This window comes from Sphaeramia orbicularis, chromosome 14 (assembly GCF_902148855.1).
Source record: "Sphaeramia orbicularis chromosome 14, fSphaOr1.1, whole genome shotgun sequence".
In the NCBI taxonomy this organism is placed as follows: Eukaryota; Metazoa; Chordata; class Actinopteri; order Kurtiformes; family Apogonidae; genus Sphaeramia; species Sphaeramia orbicularis.
The window spans coordinates 6,399,856-6,414,358 of record NC_043970.1 but is presented as its reverse complement, the minus strand read 5'-3'; the positions used below and the strand labels follow the sequence as shown (position 1 = coordinate 6,414,358).

Below are 14,503 nucleotides of genomic sequence, written 5' to 3'. Positions count from 1 at the left end.
GTCTTTGATTCAGATCACCTCCAGTAATCAAAATTCCCTCTGCCTCTGATGTCATCAGGTCAAACAGCTGTCTATAGAACTCTCCAATCCGAGCCTGGTGAAGCATAGATTATTAAGAAAAGTTACCATCTCTCCCTCTAGTTTTCCCCTTAACCATAATAAACTTTCCCTCTTTATCCCCTGTAACAGATATTTTTTCAAATGAAATCCTCCCAGAAATTAAAACAGCAACGCCTCTCCGATGTCCTGATTTATAGGAGGCTGAGAATATTTGGTTATAACCATTCCTCTTAAGCTTTGCATGTTCCTTTTCCGTCAGGTGGGTTTCCTGCAACAATATCACTCCAACTCCCTCTTTTTCATCTTACTTAGTATCTTACTTCTTTTGATTGGGTTGAGTACACCATTTACATTATATGAGGCTACTTTAATGCAGCCTTGGGGTGTTACCATTTTTTCTCTTTTCTCCTGCATTGTGTCTCTCTCCTCTCCTCCCTTTCATGTTTAACCCTTTTGCTACAGAAACAACAATGAACAATAAACAACGCATAACAGAAGTTTAACAAGGAACAACATACTAAACAAACTTCCTTAAGTGAGGTCATATTATTGACCCTCTCTGAGCTCTGATGTTCAGTCCGCTCTGAGGGATGTCCTCTGCTCCTGAAGGGCAGGGGGCCCTCATTAATAAAGTCAGTACTGTTCATAGTCCACAACAGCTTTAAAGTGCTGCCCCGACTCCCATAATTCTGGAAGACAAGTTTTTCAACCAAAACCCGAACAAGTCACTACCATCTTGAAAAGATAAAGTCTCATGTATCTCACCTCAGTTATCCTGCTAGACTTGGGATATTTCCTGGAAACAGTCTAATCTTCACCTTAGAATGTTGTATTCCGTCAGTTATCCCGGTCTCTCCTGAAGACCTGTAGTTCTGTTTATACCTCTGCTGTGTCTCCGTTGTCCCGTTAACATTCTTCGCACGGCTCGTCGTCCACATTAGTCGCTTGATGCGCTCTGCCCAGTTCTCCGCCGGTTCACGACCTCCACCTGGAGCCCTCTGGCCACCATGTCCTTCGTCGCCTCCTCGGCTGTATTGTAGAGGCGCGTCTCTCCCTCGTAAAAGACCCGGAGTTTTCGCTGGAAAGGGCGTCTGAAAGCGTATATTCTTTTCTCTTAGTACCTTCTTAGCCTCCATGTATTCTTTGCGTTTTCTCAGAATGTCCGGCGGCATAATCGTGGTCTAGAAACACCTTTCTCCCCTCGTACATGAAGCCCTTTTTCTGCCACGCTACCTGATAAGTTCTTCTTTACTCCGATAACTTTGTAACTTCATCACAATGGATCTAGGTGGGGACTCTTTGGGAGGCTGCGAGACTAGCGCCCGGTGGGCTCTTTCAATCTTCAACTCAATGATGGGGGTAAATCCAACTTCTCCCTGAGGAGGTTTTCGACAAAAGTGGTCATCGATTGAGCGTTTCCCTCTGCTCCTTCCTTCACCCCGTGAATCCGGGACATTCTCTCTCCTCGCACGGCCCTCCAAATCCGTCATTTTGGCCTCAACCTGCTTCTGCAGCTCCATGAGCTCCAAAGTGGCTTCCTCTAGATTTTGAGTTCGCTGCTCTGTTTCCACGATCCGCTTTTCGGCGTCATCTATCCTGTTGTTTGTCTTTTTGATATCGTCTTTGATTTCTTTCAGGTTTTCAAAGTTCTCACGACGGAACTCTCGTATCTCATGTAAGATTGTTTCCAAGTCTGCCATATTTTTAGCCGGTTGTTGTGTTTCTTCTCCCTCTTGGCTCGGTTGCGTTGCTAGCTTAACTTTCACTCTATCACTTCTTGACTCGGTTGACTGTTCAGCTAGTTCAGCTACCTCGTCTATTAGCTTAGCTGGTTCGTTATCTTGTTCGAGATCAAACACCGCGTTTTTACTCGACTTTCGATTTTTTCCTCTAGTCTTAATCATTGCCCTTACTTTCACACTCCCATAATTTTACTCACTTTCTCAAGATGATAGGTTTATAGGGCCTTTTTAATCTCAGTGTCGGGGAGCTCACATTTTATGCTGCCGCCATGATGGGGTCAGGCCGGAAGTCCGCAATGTTATTCTTATGACTAACATATCTATTATTATTTAACCTCACCTGTGAATTTTCAGCCTCTCCTCCTCTGCCTCCTCCCTCCTCTCTACTGTCTGTCACCTGACAAAAATATGTTGATACATGACATATGAACAGATTACGGATACAGTGATCATAGAGTTTGATGGTACAGTTATTGCCTAAGCAAAAAAAAGCTTTTAGTTTCAATTATTAGATGTAATTGATTCCCCAAAAATATGAATAAAATCACATCTAGGATCACATATAGAATCTAAGGTTTTATTGTATTTTGCCCACAATTTTCTTCATGTGTGTTTTTTTAAACGTTGCTCTTCCATAGAAATGCATTAAAATAATAAGTAAAGTAACTTTAAATAGTGTTTCTGTTTGGCATTAAATAGTGTCTTTTATTCAATATCTGTGTTGAGTCTATGCAGTTCTATACCCTTGAAGTAACTTACACTTTGACTCCTAAAGAAGTGTCTTATGACCAGTTTTCTTTTCTTTGACATCCTTTACATCCTAATTACCAAGTACACACGCACAGGTGCACGTGCACACAAACGCACACATGTTCAAATGTACAGTAAATGACACCACTGATATTACAATCCGTCTAGCTGACACGACCCAGGCAAAACAAATGCCAAACATATCGAATACCTACGTAGCGATCCAACTAGCAGGTTCCTTTTACAGTAGATGGAGTGACAGTGGGGACGGCCAATCACATGTACGTTAGCAAAGCCAAAGGGCCAATCGGAGAGCAACATTTATGTTAGAGGCGGAACTTCTAGCAGAGACCAGACTGTTAACCCCCTTGTATGCCATGATCATTGACTAAACACCACAGACAGCGGTTGTGTAACAAGTACAACGGAGGACCCAAGTGCAGTTTCAGATGCTCAATGAGCACAGTCTTTATTATCAGACAGACAAGCAACAGACAAGGGACAGGCAGCAGAAGAGTCAAAGACAGGCGGTGGGTCAGGAGCCGGGAAATCTGAACGGTACCGGGAGGGCGAAGGCTTGAGACGTGGTTGGAGACAAAAATCATCTGGGGCTCTGGCGGAGAGACGTGGTCAAACGAAGGCTGGTCGTTTACCAGGCGCAAAGACAGGCAGGTGAGGTCAGGCAGGCAGGCAGGTGATAATCCAGGCAGCAGGCGGGGCAGGCCACAAACGAATAGGATCAGGATCAAGAGTCAAGCAGAATCAAACACTGAAAAGTCACACTGGGTAGAACAACTTGGCAGAGAACAGAGGTAGTGGGGTGAATATATACACTCAGCCTGATGAGACCCAGCTGGGCTCATCAGGTGAGTAGAGTTAGCTGATTGGGAGGTGTGGCAGAGAGAGAGATGAGGAGGTGTGGCTGTGAGAGAGAGAGAGAGAGAGAGTAGAGCAGAGCAGAGCAGAGCAGAGCAGAGCAGAGCAGACAGGGATGTGACAGGTTGTAATGATAGGGACAATACAGTAGTGGCTGGATATTGGTAGGGACATGTCCATAGTGTCCCTACGCAATTCTACACTCCTGCTTTGATGTAGTTATTGGAAATACACAGCTTCAACAGGACTCTAAGAGCCTTCATCAAGCCAGATTACCGGCTAAATCATACCAGTATAGGCTGAGTGGAGCAACCGTCCTTCTCATACCTTCTCCATACCTTCTCTATATGGATGACATTAAGCTATAGGGGTGAGTTAGACATGGACTCACCACCAGGAAAGGTGGTCATAACTTGAGGAATTAGACTACCAGAAGACAATACAGCAGATGGTGAAAACAGCTACAAGTAACTTTGGATCCCACAAGTAAATGGGAACCATGAGGAAAAGAAATCAGTAACAGCCAAATACCTGCACAAAGTTAGATGAGTCCTGAAAAGTTAGTTGAAAAGTTAGTTGGAAAGAATAATGTTTGGACCATCAACACCTATACCTTGCTGGTCATCAGATACTCTGGTAGCATAATAAACTGGTTGAAAAAGGAAAAAGAAGCCAATGATACAAAGACAAAGAGGCTCCTTACAGGGCATGGAGGATTTCACTTCAAGTCCAGCATCTTGATACTTTCCACTAAATGGAAGGATGTAGACTGAGAACTACTACTACTACTACTACTACTACTACTACTAATAATAATAATGGATTAGATTTCTATAGCGCTTTTCAAGGCACCCAAAGCGCTTTATATTATTGATCCATATTCATTCACACTCTGGTGGTCGTAAACTATGGTTGTAGTCACAGTTACCCTGGGGCAGGCTTATGGAAGCATGGCTGCCAATTCGCGCCAAACTGCCCCTCCATCTACCACCGAACATTCAAACACATTCATGCACCAATGTGAGTGACACTGGAGGCAAGGTAGGTGAAATGTCTTGCCCAAGGACACAATGGCACATGACTGTGACAGAGCGGGATTCAAACCGCCACCCCTTCAGTTATTGGACGTCAGAGTCACTACCCAGGCTAAAACAACAAAGAAGCTATATTGGCTGTAATCTTGCATATTGACAGGTATTGTGTTTATTGTCCGTGTGCTTGCATGTAATGCAATGCACAGGGGACTATTGTTTGTCATATTTCCCCATGTGCTTGCAATGCAATGCACAGGGGACTATTGTTTGTCGTATTTATTATTATCATTATATTATTATTATTATTATTATTATTATTATTATTATTATTATTATTATGACTTATACAAAAAACTTTGAAAAAAAATGTGCCCAGATCGTTGGAAACAGACCAAAACATGTTAATTACAAAAATGTGCAGGCCTGGTCTCGAAAAGCTGTGCTATGTTATTGGCTTGACATTCTGATGCACAGATTTCATTTAAAATTGCGAAAAACCAGTCAATTTATCCATCCGAAATGAATTGGGCCATTTTTCAAGTAGCTACCATTCCCAAACGATTCGTGCTTAAAATTATTCTGTCAACGCAGAGATGTTCAGCTTGGCCTAAGATTATCTGTGTGGTCATGTGGTAATGATATCACTTATGGTTTTCGCACAAAAATGCAGAAAAAAAAGCCCCATTCATTTTCCATGGGAGCGACAAAAAAGTTGTCTGTTTTCTGACCACTACTGCTTCACAAGACTTTCACCGACAGACTTCATTTAACTTTAAAACGCAGGCATTTTTGTCATCTCTCCAAAAATTGTCCTGTGGTATGAGGATGGATTTTCGGTTTTCAATAGATGAGTCTTCAAAAACCCCTAGGTTGAGTGAAAATCTGATCTGCTAGAGTGGGTGACATCATCACCTAGAGTGGAGAAGCAGTGAAAATTCACCTGAAAATTTTCTGAACAATTTTCTGCTCCCGGCCAAACGATAAATAGGAGGTGAATGATCTTTTCCAAAAATGTAGCCACGGTTCCTGGGCTTCATATGAACCCATGTTTGAAGACCTAGCTCTTTCTAAAGTGTAATGGCAGGCAATAGTTTCGGGGCAAATCCCTCCTCAGCTCCTATTCAAAGCAGTACAAATTACTGCTAAACGGATTGCTATGCTCCTGGTGAGATAACTGTTTTTACACTGACATAACTCAGTCATTTCTCACAGTACGGACAAAAAAAACACATCTTTGTGTTCCCCTGGTCTGTCTGCTGCTCATGATTATGTTAGTTTTCACCTATCATTTACGGTTTTCCCATGATTAGCAGCTGTTCGGGAGCTGTTTCAGTGTTTCAGTCATAGATGAGCATGCTTGTGTCTGTGTCCTCAGTGGCTGCACAACTCGTCATGGTAACGGCACATGTGGTCTGTGTGTCACAGCTGCAGACAAGTAAGATATTAAGGCTCCACAAAAAAAAGATACACTAATACAGATACAGTACAATTAGAAATACATCTAAATAATAAATAATGAATACAACAAGAATAAATATAAAAACATATAAATATAATTAAGCTGAAAAACTTCACATAAATTCTTTATATGAAACGAATGAACTCACCTGGGATCACATACACAGACACATGGAACTATTCAATTAAAGGAGCCAATTAAACAGTGCTTTAACAGGACTGACACAGACTGTGGAGGGGCTTCTCATCTGAATACAGGTCTACAGAAAGTCTGTGGTGATGTCAGTCCACAAACACTGACACACAGATACACTACATCGCACAAGTCCACCGATCCGGCAAGAGGCAAGCACACGGGTTACATTTCCTTCAGGAAATGTATGGAAGTCTAGTTAATATGCACTGTTCCTTTGAAAAAAAAAAAAAAATTTTTCTTTCTTTCTTTATTTTTTTTTCAAACGTCAAGGAACAACAGCATATGGAATAAGTATTGGAAGATGTGGATCCAAAAACTCTACTAGTGGCTGTAAAAGCCTGGACTGAAACACAGCACTGAGGCACTGATCATGGAAGCACAGGAACAGGCTCTAACCGCATGATCATTAGAGCATGGGATCTACCACACCAGGCTGGACCTCAGGCATAGGCTGTGCAAAGATGCCCCCGTGACAATCCAGCACATAATAGTGGGAGTTCAGATGTTAGAAGGCATGGCTAAAATTCTGTGTCCAGACACAGACTAAGAAAACTGGTGATGGGTAACCAACTGGACATAGTAGTGGTGGGCAAACAACTGAAGAAGCCATTGTTGGTACAGTACCTTTGGCAGCTCAACATAACAGCTGTGTCATTTCCTCCCAGATTAGTGGAATTAATTACATGGTTTAGTTGAGGTCTTTTAAAACAAAAATCCTGAAATACAGACCTGATCAAAATCTTAAGACCAGTTGAAAAATAGGTAGAATTTACCTTTTGCACATTTGGATCTTAATGAGGTTTTAGGTTGAGGTTTTGAGGCCTTGCTTATGCAGCTCGACGATCCGACCACGTTCAAGAAGAGAAAGCTTCTTAGCTTTAGCCATCAGGAGGGCATGACCGTGTGAATGCCCGACAGAAAATGAGAATTTTGAGCAGATTTTGACTTTTATAGCCTGCGGTCTTAAACTTTTGATCAGCTGATGAACAGCCTATTTCAGTTTACTTGTTGTTTTCAATAAATGACTTTTTCAAAGTGCTTTTGTCTTACTCCCCCTTCTTGCTTTTGTATATTGTAGCTCTACTTAAAACCTCATTAAGATCCAAATGTGCAAAAGGTAATTCTAGCTATTTTCAACTGGTCTTAAGATTTTGATCAGGTCTGTATATTCTAGATTCTACTATCTCTTATTCATTGTTGAGGAAATGAATAACTGCTGAACACACAGTTATTGATTTACTTCCAGATTCCCTTGGTGGATCAGTCGTTTCATTCTGCTGCACTTACACCAACAAGATAAAAATTAAGGGGGGGATGTCAGTGCATCTTCCAGAGCTGGAGCCTGGCCAATCACTGCTTTATATTCCCTGGTGTTTTTGTAGGGTGCAACAAGGAACATGGTGTTGTGTTAGTTGGCCAACTGATTGATACTGATTCACTTCATCTCTGGTACCATCAAAAGTGAATGTTCAGATTAAGGATACTCGGACCGCACTTAATGTGAGTAAAGCACAAATATATTAAAATATGACTGAATCTGATTTTGTTTCATGGATATAGATGAAGTGACATGATATGTTTTTTTCTATGTGTATCCCATATAGATAGAATCAACCTTTTAAATCCTTTAAGGCACTGCTTTGAAACTCAGGCTTCTATAAATGGGATATTTCAAATGTTGAAGTGAAACTGCATGATTAAACAATAATGCTAATTATCACAATTTAAATTCTATCAAAGTAAGAATTGTATAAAAGTCTGTAAACTGTAGCCTCAACTTACATGTGAAGCTCTGTGATGGATGTGGATGTTTGTTGCTGAAATGTATACTTCACCTTTGAAGTCTATCGCGGTTGTTACCCTAGCAATACCAAAATTACCCCTAGAAATAACAAAATATGAAGTCAGCCCAAGCTAGACTTCATAAAAATACAAATAAAACCAAACATTTTATGTATGCATTTTATGCATTGTAACACTAACTAAACTTAACATAAATAAACCATCTTAATATTAGAAGTAGTTGGAAGAATAATTTCAATTAGTTGAGTTAGCTTGAATTACAGCACAAATTACATAAGGGTGGACAGTGGGGATTTTGAGAATGTTTGAATTCATAGAGTGCAATTCAAGAACTTTGTCATGTTGATGACATCAACATGTTGATACTGATATCTGATATGACGTGTCTCAATATCACTGACACACTGACACTGACATCATTTATATATTTATTTATAAACTTGGAACATTACATATTTCCTTTGAATAAGGCAGGTTATATGAACTTCAGAAAGATGGCATTACTGTAAAACATTCCAGCTCTCATATACAGAATAGTAAATATTTTTATTAGGCCCACTATGATTTATTATGAAGACCCCCCCCCCCCCCCAAAAAAAAAAAAAAAAAAAAAACAACTTAACTGAACCCTATGTTGGAATGATTTTCATTTATTACATGTCATAGAATACATTATAAATACTTCAAAATGAAAATAGCGCAAAAGGTACTGCCTGACACGTGAAAGAAAAATATTATGTGCATAACTACAGCTAAAACTCTTGCATCCTGTCAGGCTAACTAGAGCTTCCTACTGATGTCTAACAGACATTGGAGGACAAAGGAGTACTTTATGCAAATATGCTAGGTCACTTATTGAAGGAAAAATACTACGCAAATAAATAAGCAATTTCTAAAGCCTATATGCAGCTTTACACTGCCTAACAGCACCACAACATCCATAGTCTAACTACAGTACATACTGGTAGTGTCAAAGGACATGCCAAGGAAGATCAGCAAGTTATTATGGTCTGTGTTGTGTCACCAATAATTTAACACAATTGTGTGTCACATACCAGGAAGGATTTAAAGTTTAAACAGCAGCAAGGTTTAAACAAGGTTTTAGGCTGGGGAAGAGGAAGAGGTCCAGAAGTCAGAGCAAGCAAATGTTTTATACAGTTTCAAAAGGAATTATCAGTTGGCTATATACTAGTGTACTAGGAAGGTGCATGGTCATATCTAATTATGCAACACGTTAGTAGTCTACTAGTAGAATGACCAGGTGTCCCACTCTCTGAGGAATTACAAGGCATTTTAATCCTTTGCCCCACATCTGACATAATGAGACAATGTCTCAATTTTGATTTGGAATTTGAAGAACATCAAAGTCATGTTCCATCCAAATGTATCGTAAATTCTAGCTGAACCTTCAGAAAATCCTTACTTTGTTTACAAGTTAGTGGTAATTATTTCATCTATGTAATATAACTTTTTACATGTGATTAATTCTATACAATGTACACTGGACAGTAAAAATGAATAACTTAGGCCGTACATGAGAGGCCAACAATGTTGATTTAGTGCAAATTTTGTTCATTTCAGTTTATGTTTGACCTAATGTTGTGAAAGCCAGCCAACATAATATTAAATAAATATGAATAACTTTGTAGTACTATATTGTTATTAATAGAATTTTTCTTTTCAGTAGCAGAAGAAAATGCCAAGTAATATCAAGTGATTTTGAGTAATTCTTAGGAAACAAAATATGCTGGGTTTTTTGTGGTTGTTATTTATTTATTTAAGTTAGATAGACATTACATCACAATGTATATATCTCTGCCTGGTAACATGGTAACATGTACCACAAACACACAAACGTATGTCTTTGCCCCACCTGTAATTTGTTGGGATCTGGTCATCCTAACTAGTGTCACGCTCAGGCGCACTATTCTGCTCAGTATTTTGCGTTTTATTTTATTTTCCTACTGTTTCTAAGTTCTCTACAAGCAGCAGTGTGGGAGTTCTTTGTGCCTTATTGCTTTTCCTGTTGGTATTTTTTCCCAAAGTCTCATTCCCTGAAATTGCAGTCAACAGTCAAGGGGATACGCCTCGTGCGCTGCTTGTTTGTCCTCCATCGACTCGTTATTATCGTCCACACGCTCTGTGCCCTGACACGAGAGCTTCTCCTCCTCACATCTTATCGGTCGGACGATGACGCACGGTCTCACGAGCTCCCCCCTCGTGGCTCCGGCACCGGCGCGTGCAGGGCTGCGACTGTCGCGCTCGTATTCCTCCTGCGCGCGCTGGATCTTCCTATTCCGAAGCTTCCTCTTGTGGAAATGGAACGTTGCCAGGGAAACAAAAATGATCCCCACGAGTACGCCCACCAGCACGAGGAGAGCGAGTGTGGAGGAGAAGGGTAGAAAGATGCTGCTGAGCTGTTCCGCGCAGGTGCCGTTATTGGCTTGGAGGCTCCCGTGACAGCGAAGCGGAGGCACCGACAGCCCCGAGGCCTCGGCGTTTCGGGTTGCCATCTGGTCCGTCTTTTTTTCTCCCGTCTTACACCGGTAACCTACCCTTCGCACTCTCCGGGTTCAGCACGGTGACACCCGCCGGCGCATACCTGCATCGTAAAGAAGACACACGAGAGCACATTAAGCACTCACGGAAATCTAAAATATGACGTTATACCAAGATGGATATTCGTATTACTTGTAAAGCGACACTGTGCATTTATTTGCAGAAATAATACATAGACTAACAGTATTTCTATAACTACCTATAAAAAAGATTAAACACACACACATTAGTGTGTGTGTGTGTGTGTGTGTGTGTGTGTGTGTGTGTGTGTGTGTGTGTGTGTGTGTGTGTGTGAGAGAGAGAGAGAGAGAGAGAGAGAGAGAGAGAGAGAGAGAGAGAGGTAGCCAATATCCAATTCTATTTTTACGTATGTTTTCATTAATGTGCCTATTTGGCCTATAGCCTACATTAGATCCATTTCAGTCCCTAATACATGTTAGGATTTGCGTATAGGAGGTCTAGATCTGGTCTACTGCTCCACGGAAACATCTGAAACCCGCCCACCAAATCCACATTTATTCTGGTCAACACGAATAGAGACATACTGAAACAGCTCATGAGAAGTGCGCACTAACCCATTTGACAATTAATCAAAAAGCTACAATAAAACTGCCTTACACATTGATCATCGGATAGTAATCAGTTTACATAATGTTATCAATATCAGATGGTAGTAGGTTGGGGCGATAGGTTCCCTATTGTCATATGTAGGCCCAAAGATAGATGTGCTCTACACTCCTCTACGCCCAGCAGCTATTAGGATGCGATTGTAGTTTTAAGGAGAAAGTCATGTCTGCAGCAGTTCTGTTTCGGGCATATTTCAAAAGTTAAAAAAAAAAAAAAAAAGAAAAGAAAAAAAAGAAATAGAAAATACAGTTCTTACCCGATGAAACAGTCAGTACAGGAGGCAGTCCGTGAGCGCAGAGTCTATGTGAAAATGGGGAAACTGAATCGCGGTGACGCATTTCATGCAATGTGATGCTGAGCTCTGTTCATCCAGGACACTGATTGCGGCAGTACAGTGAGTCTGCATTCAGAACGGCGCTTTCCCCATCAAAATAGCCAACTACCAATAGCCAGCTGCTGGTAATGAAAAATCCTTCCTTCCGCCTGTATGAAGGTAGATCTTTAAAATGCTATTAGAATAGAGCTGCGGTCTGATTTTCTAAGAGAGGGTCCCTCCTCCGGTCCGCCTCCGCTGTTCGACTCCACATCTGAATGAAAAGCTGCAGCTGCATTAAGGCTCCCTTACAGTCAGCTGACACTGCGCTTTGATTTTTTTTTTTCTTATCCCCTGTTTTTACGTTACCTACAGTGGATCGCTTCAGTGGGCTTACTTACGATCTCTTTGAATGATTTTTGGGTCAGTAGACTCTTGCATAATAATAATCCACACAGCACAAATCTCTTCAAATAAAATCATGATGTGTAATCATATTGCAGTGGGTGTGGTCCATCAAATGCTGCTAATCTACATGACTTTACATCTACATGACATGAGTTTAAGGCCGATAATGAGGTTTAGCCACATATTACCTGCAACTTTACAACAGTTCACAGTAATCCCCTTATCATATCAGCAGCCTATATCAACATCATATATCTACAACTACCTAAATAATATGTATATAAGTACAAAACGAGTGATATAAATAGAAAATTGTCTTTTACATTTCCTGTTCACTCGTGAACCTTTCTGCCTGTGTTTCTACAGTTTTGTTTTGTTTTTTTTGGTTTTTTTTTTGTTTTTTTGTTTTTTTTGGATTTTTTGCTGCTGTAAACACTGACATTTCCCCATGGTGGGATCAGCAAAGTCTTATTTTAGCTGTAAAATAGTGGTTTAAGCTGAAAGGTGGAAATTCACAGCTAAAGAAGCTGCTGTGTTACAAGACTATTTCTTTGACAATCATCACAATAAAAATCAAGTCAATAGTTCTTTCCATTTTTAAGACTGGCCCTGATTCAGACAGTACGGAAGCGTATTGCATTCACAAAAAAAAAATAATTTCGGCTCTGTTTCTCTGAATTAATGAGATAATTATCTCATAATTACGAGAAAAAATAAGTTAAAAAAAAAAAAAAATCGGCGCTGTTTTTCTGAGTTTATGAGATACTGTTTCCTGAAAAAAAAAAAACTCTGTTTTTCTGAGTTTATGAGATACTGTTTCCTGAAAAAAAGCTCTGTTTTTCTGAGTTTACGAGATACTGTTTTCCGAAAAAAAAAAAAAAAAAAAAAAAAAAAAAAAAAGCTCTGTTTTTCTGAGTTTACGAGATACTGTTTCCGGAAAAAAAAAAAGCTCTGTTTTTCTGAGTTTACGAGATACTGTTTTCCGGAGAAAAAAAAAAAAGCTGTTTTTCTGAGTTTACGAGATACTGTTTTCCGAAAAAAAAAAAAGCTCTGTTTTTCTGAGTTTAGGAGATACTGTTTTCTGAAAAAAATAAAATGTGGCTCTGTTTCTCTGTCAGTGGGACAGTGGTCCCTGGTCCAGGCAGGAGCTCCTTCTATCTGTGCTGCTGAAAGCCTCTCGGGGGAGCGTGAAGTTGTTTCCGTTCTCGTAACCGGTTCCGATTACGGATCATGGAACTAGTTTCATTCACAGAAATCAGAACCAAGCCCCGCTTCGTGCACGGATCAAGCCCTTCAACCACACCGGCGCTCGGAGCCTGTAACCCTGCTTCCTGACAGGGCACGACCGCGGTGATGGGAGTTGGCATTAATGAAGTCAAATAAAATGACATTCACCAGCATTAAAGAAAATATACACAGCAGAAGAGTGCAAATGTGGATTCATTTATTTGTCAGACCTGATGGAAAGCATTAGTCAGAACTAGATCCAAGGAGGAGCGGCTTGGTGAACCGGTTCGTCCCGCCCCCAATAACTTTCCATCAGGTCCAGGTGGACAGCTATCCGCTCCCCGGTGTGTAAGCCGGACTGGAGCGGGTGGACGGAGCAGCTCAACTCGACAGAACAGCGGCGCTCGGAGCCTGTAGCCCGGCACCACGACGCGGTGATGGGAGTTGGCATTAATGACTACTACCACTACTAGGACTCCTGCCATGGGGCGGGTGTCCCGTCCCGGTGCATTGGGCCGACCAGGTGAACCAGTGTTGTCCATCGCTGGTGGTCTTGCTCCAGCTGCTCTGCGTCCTCCATGGTAACTCTGATGGAACGCATTAGTCAGAACTAGATCTGTGGAGGAGCGTCTTGGTGTCCCGGTTCACCCCCCACCCCCATAGCTTTCCACCTGGACCTGATGGAAAGCTGTCCGGGGGTGGGGGGTGAACCGGGACACCAAGACGCATATTTTCTTTAATCATGGTGAATGTCATTTTATTTGACTTCATTGATGCCAACACCCATCACCGCGTCGTGGTGCCGGGCTACAGGCTCTGAGCGCCGGTGTGGTTGAAGGGCTTGATCCGTGCACAAAGCGGGGCTTGGTTCTGATTTCTGTGAATGAAACTAGTTCCATGATCCGTAATCGGAACCGGTTACGAGAACGGAAACAACTTCACGCTCCCCCGAGAGGCTTTCAGCAGCACAGATAGAAGGAGCTCCTGCCTGGACCAGGGACCACTGTCCCACTGACAGAGAAACAGAGCCACATTTTATTTTTTTCAGAAAACAGTATCTCGTAAACTCAGAAAACAGAGCTTTTTTTTTTTTTCGGAAAACAGTATCTCATAAACTCAGAAAAACAGAGCTTTTTTTCTTTCTTTCAGGAAACAGTATCTCATAAACTCAGAAAAACAGAGCTTTTTTTTTTTTTTTTTTTTTTTTTTTTTTTTCAGGAAACAGTATCTCATAAACTCAGAAAAACAGCGCCGATTTTTTTTTTAACTTATTTTTTCTCGTAATTATGAGATAATTATCTCATTAATTCAGAAAAACAGAGCCGAAATTATTTTTTTTGTGAATGCAATACGCTTCCGTAGGTATGTTTTTTTTTTTTTTTTTTTCACAAACTAAAATTTGATGGGGGTAGGGTTAGTAAAAGTAATGATTTTACTTATCTAATATTAG

General features: G+C 40.9%; 1 protein-coding gene across 1 annotated transcript; it reads right to left on the bottom strand.

Moving 5' to 3' along the window:
- Positions 1-8,334: 8,334 nt before the first annotated feature.
- On the bottom strand, positions 8,335-11,804 carry LOC115432410 (uncharacterized protein C11orf87 homolog). The gene is made up of 2 exons (XM_030153241.1): positions 11,362-11,804; positions 8,335-10,521 (listed from the first exon to the last, which is right to left on the bottom strand). The coding sequence occupies exon 2, from the start codon at positions 10,430-10,432 to the stop codon at positions 9,986-9,988; it is 447 nt and encodes a 148-aa protein (XP_030009101.1). The 5' UTR covers positions 10,433-10,521; positions 11,362-11,804; the 3' UTR covers positions 8,335-9,985.
- Positions 11,805-14,503: the final 2,699 nt, after the last annotated feature.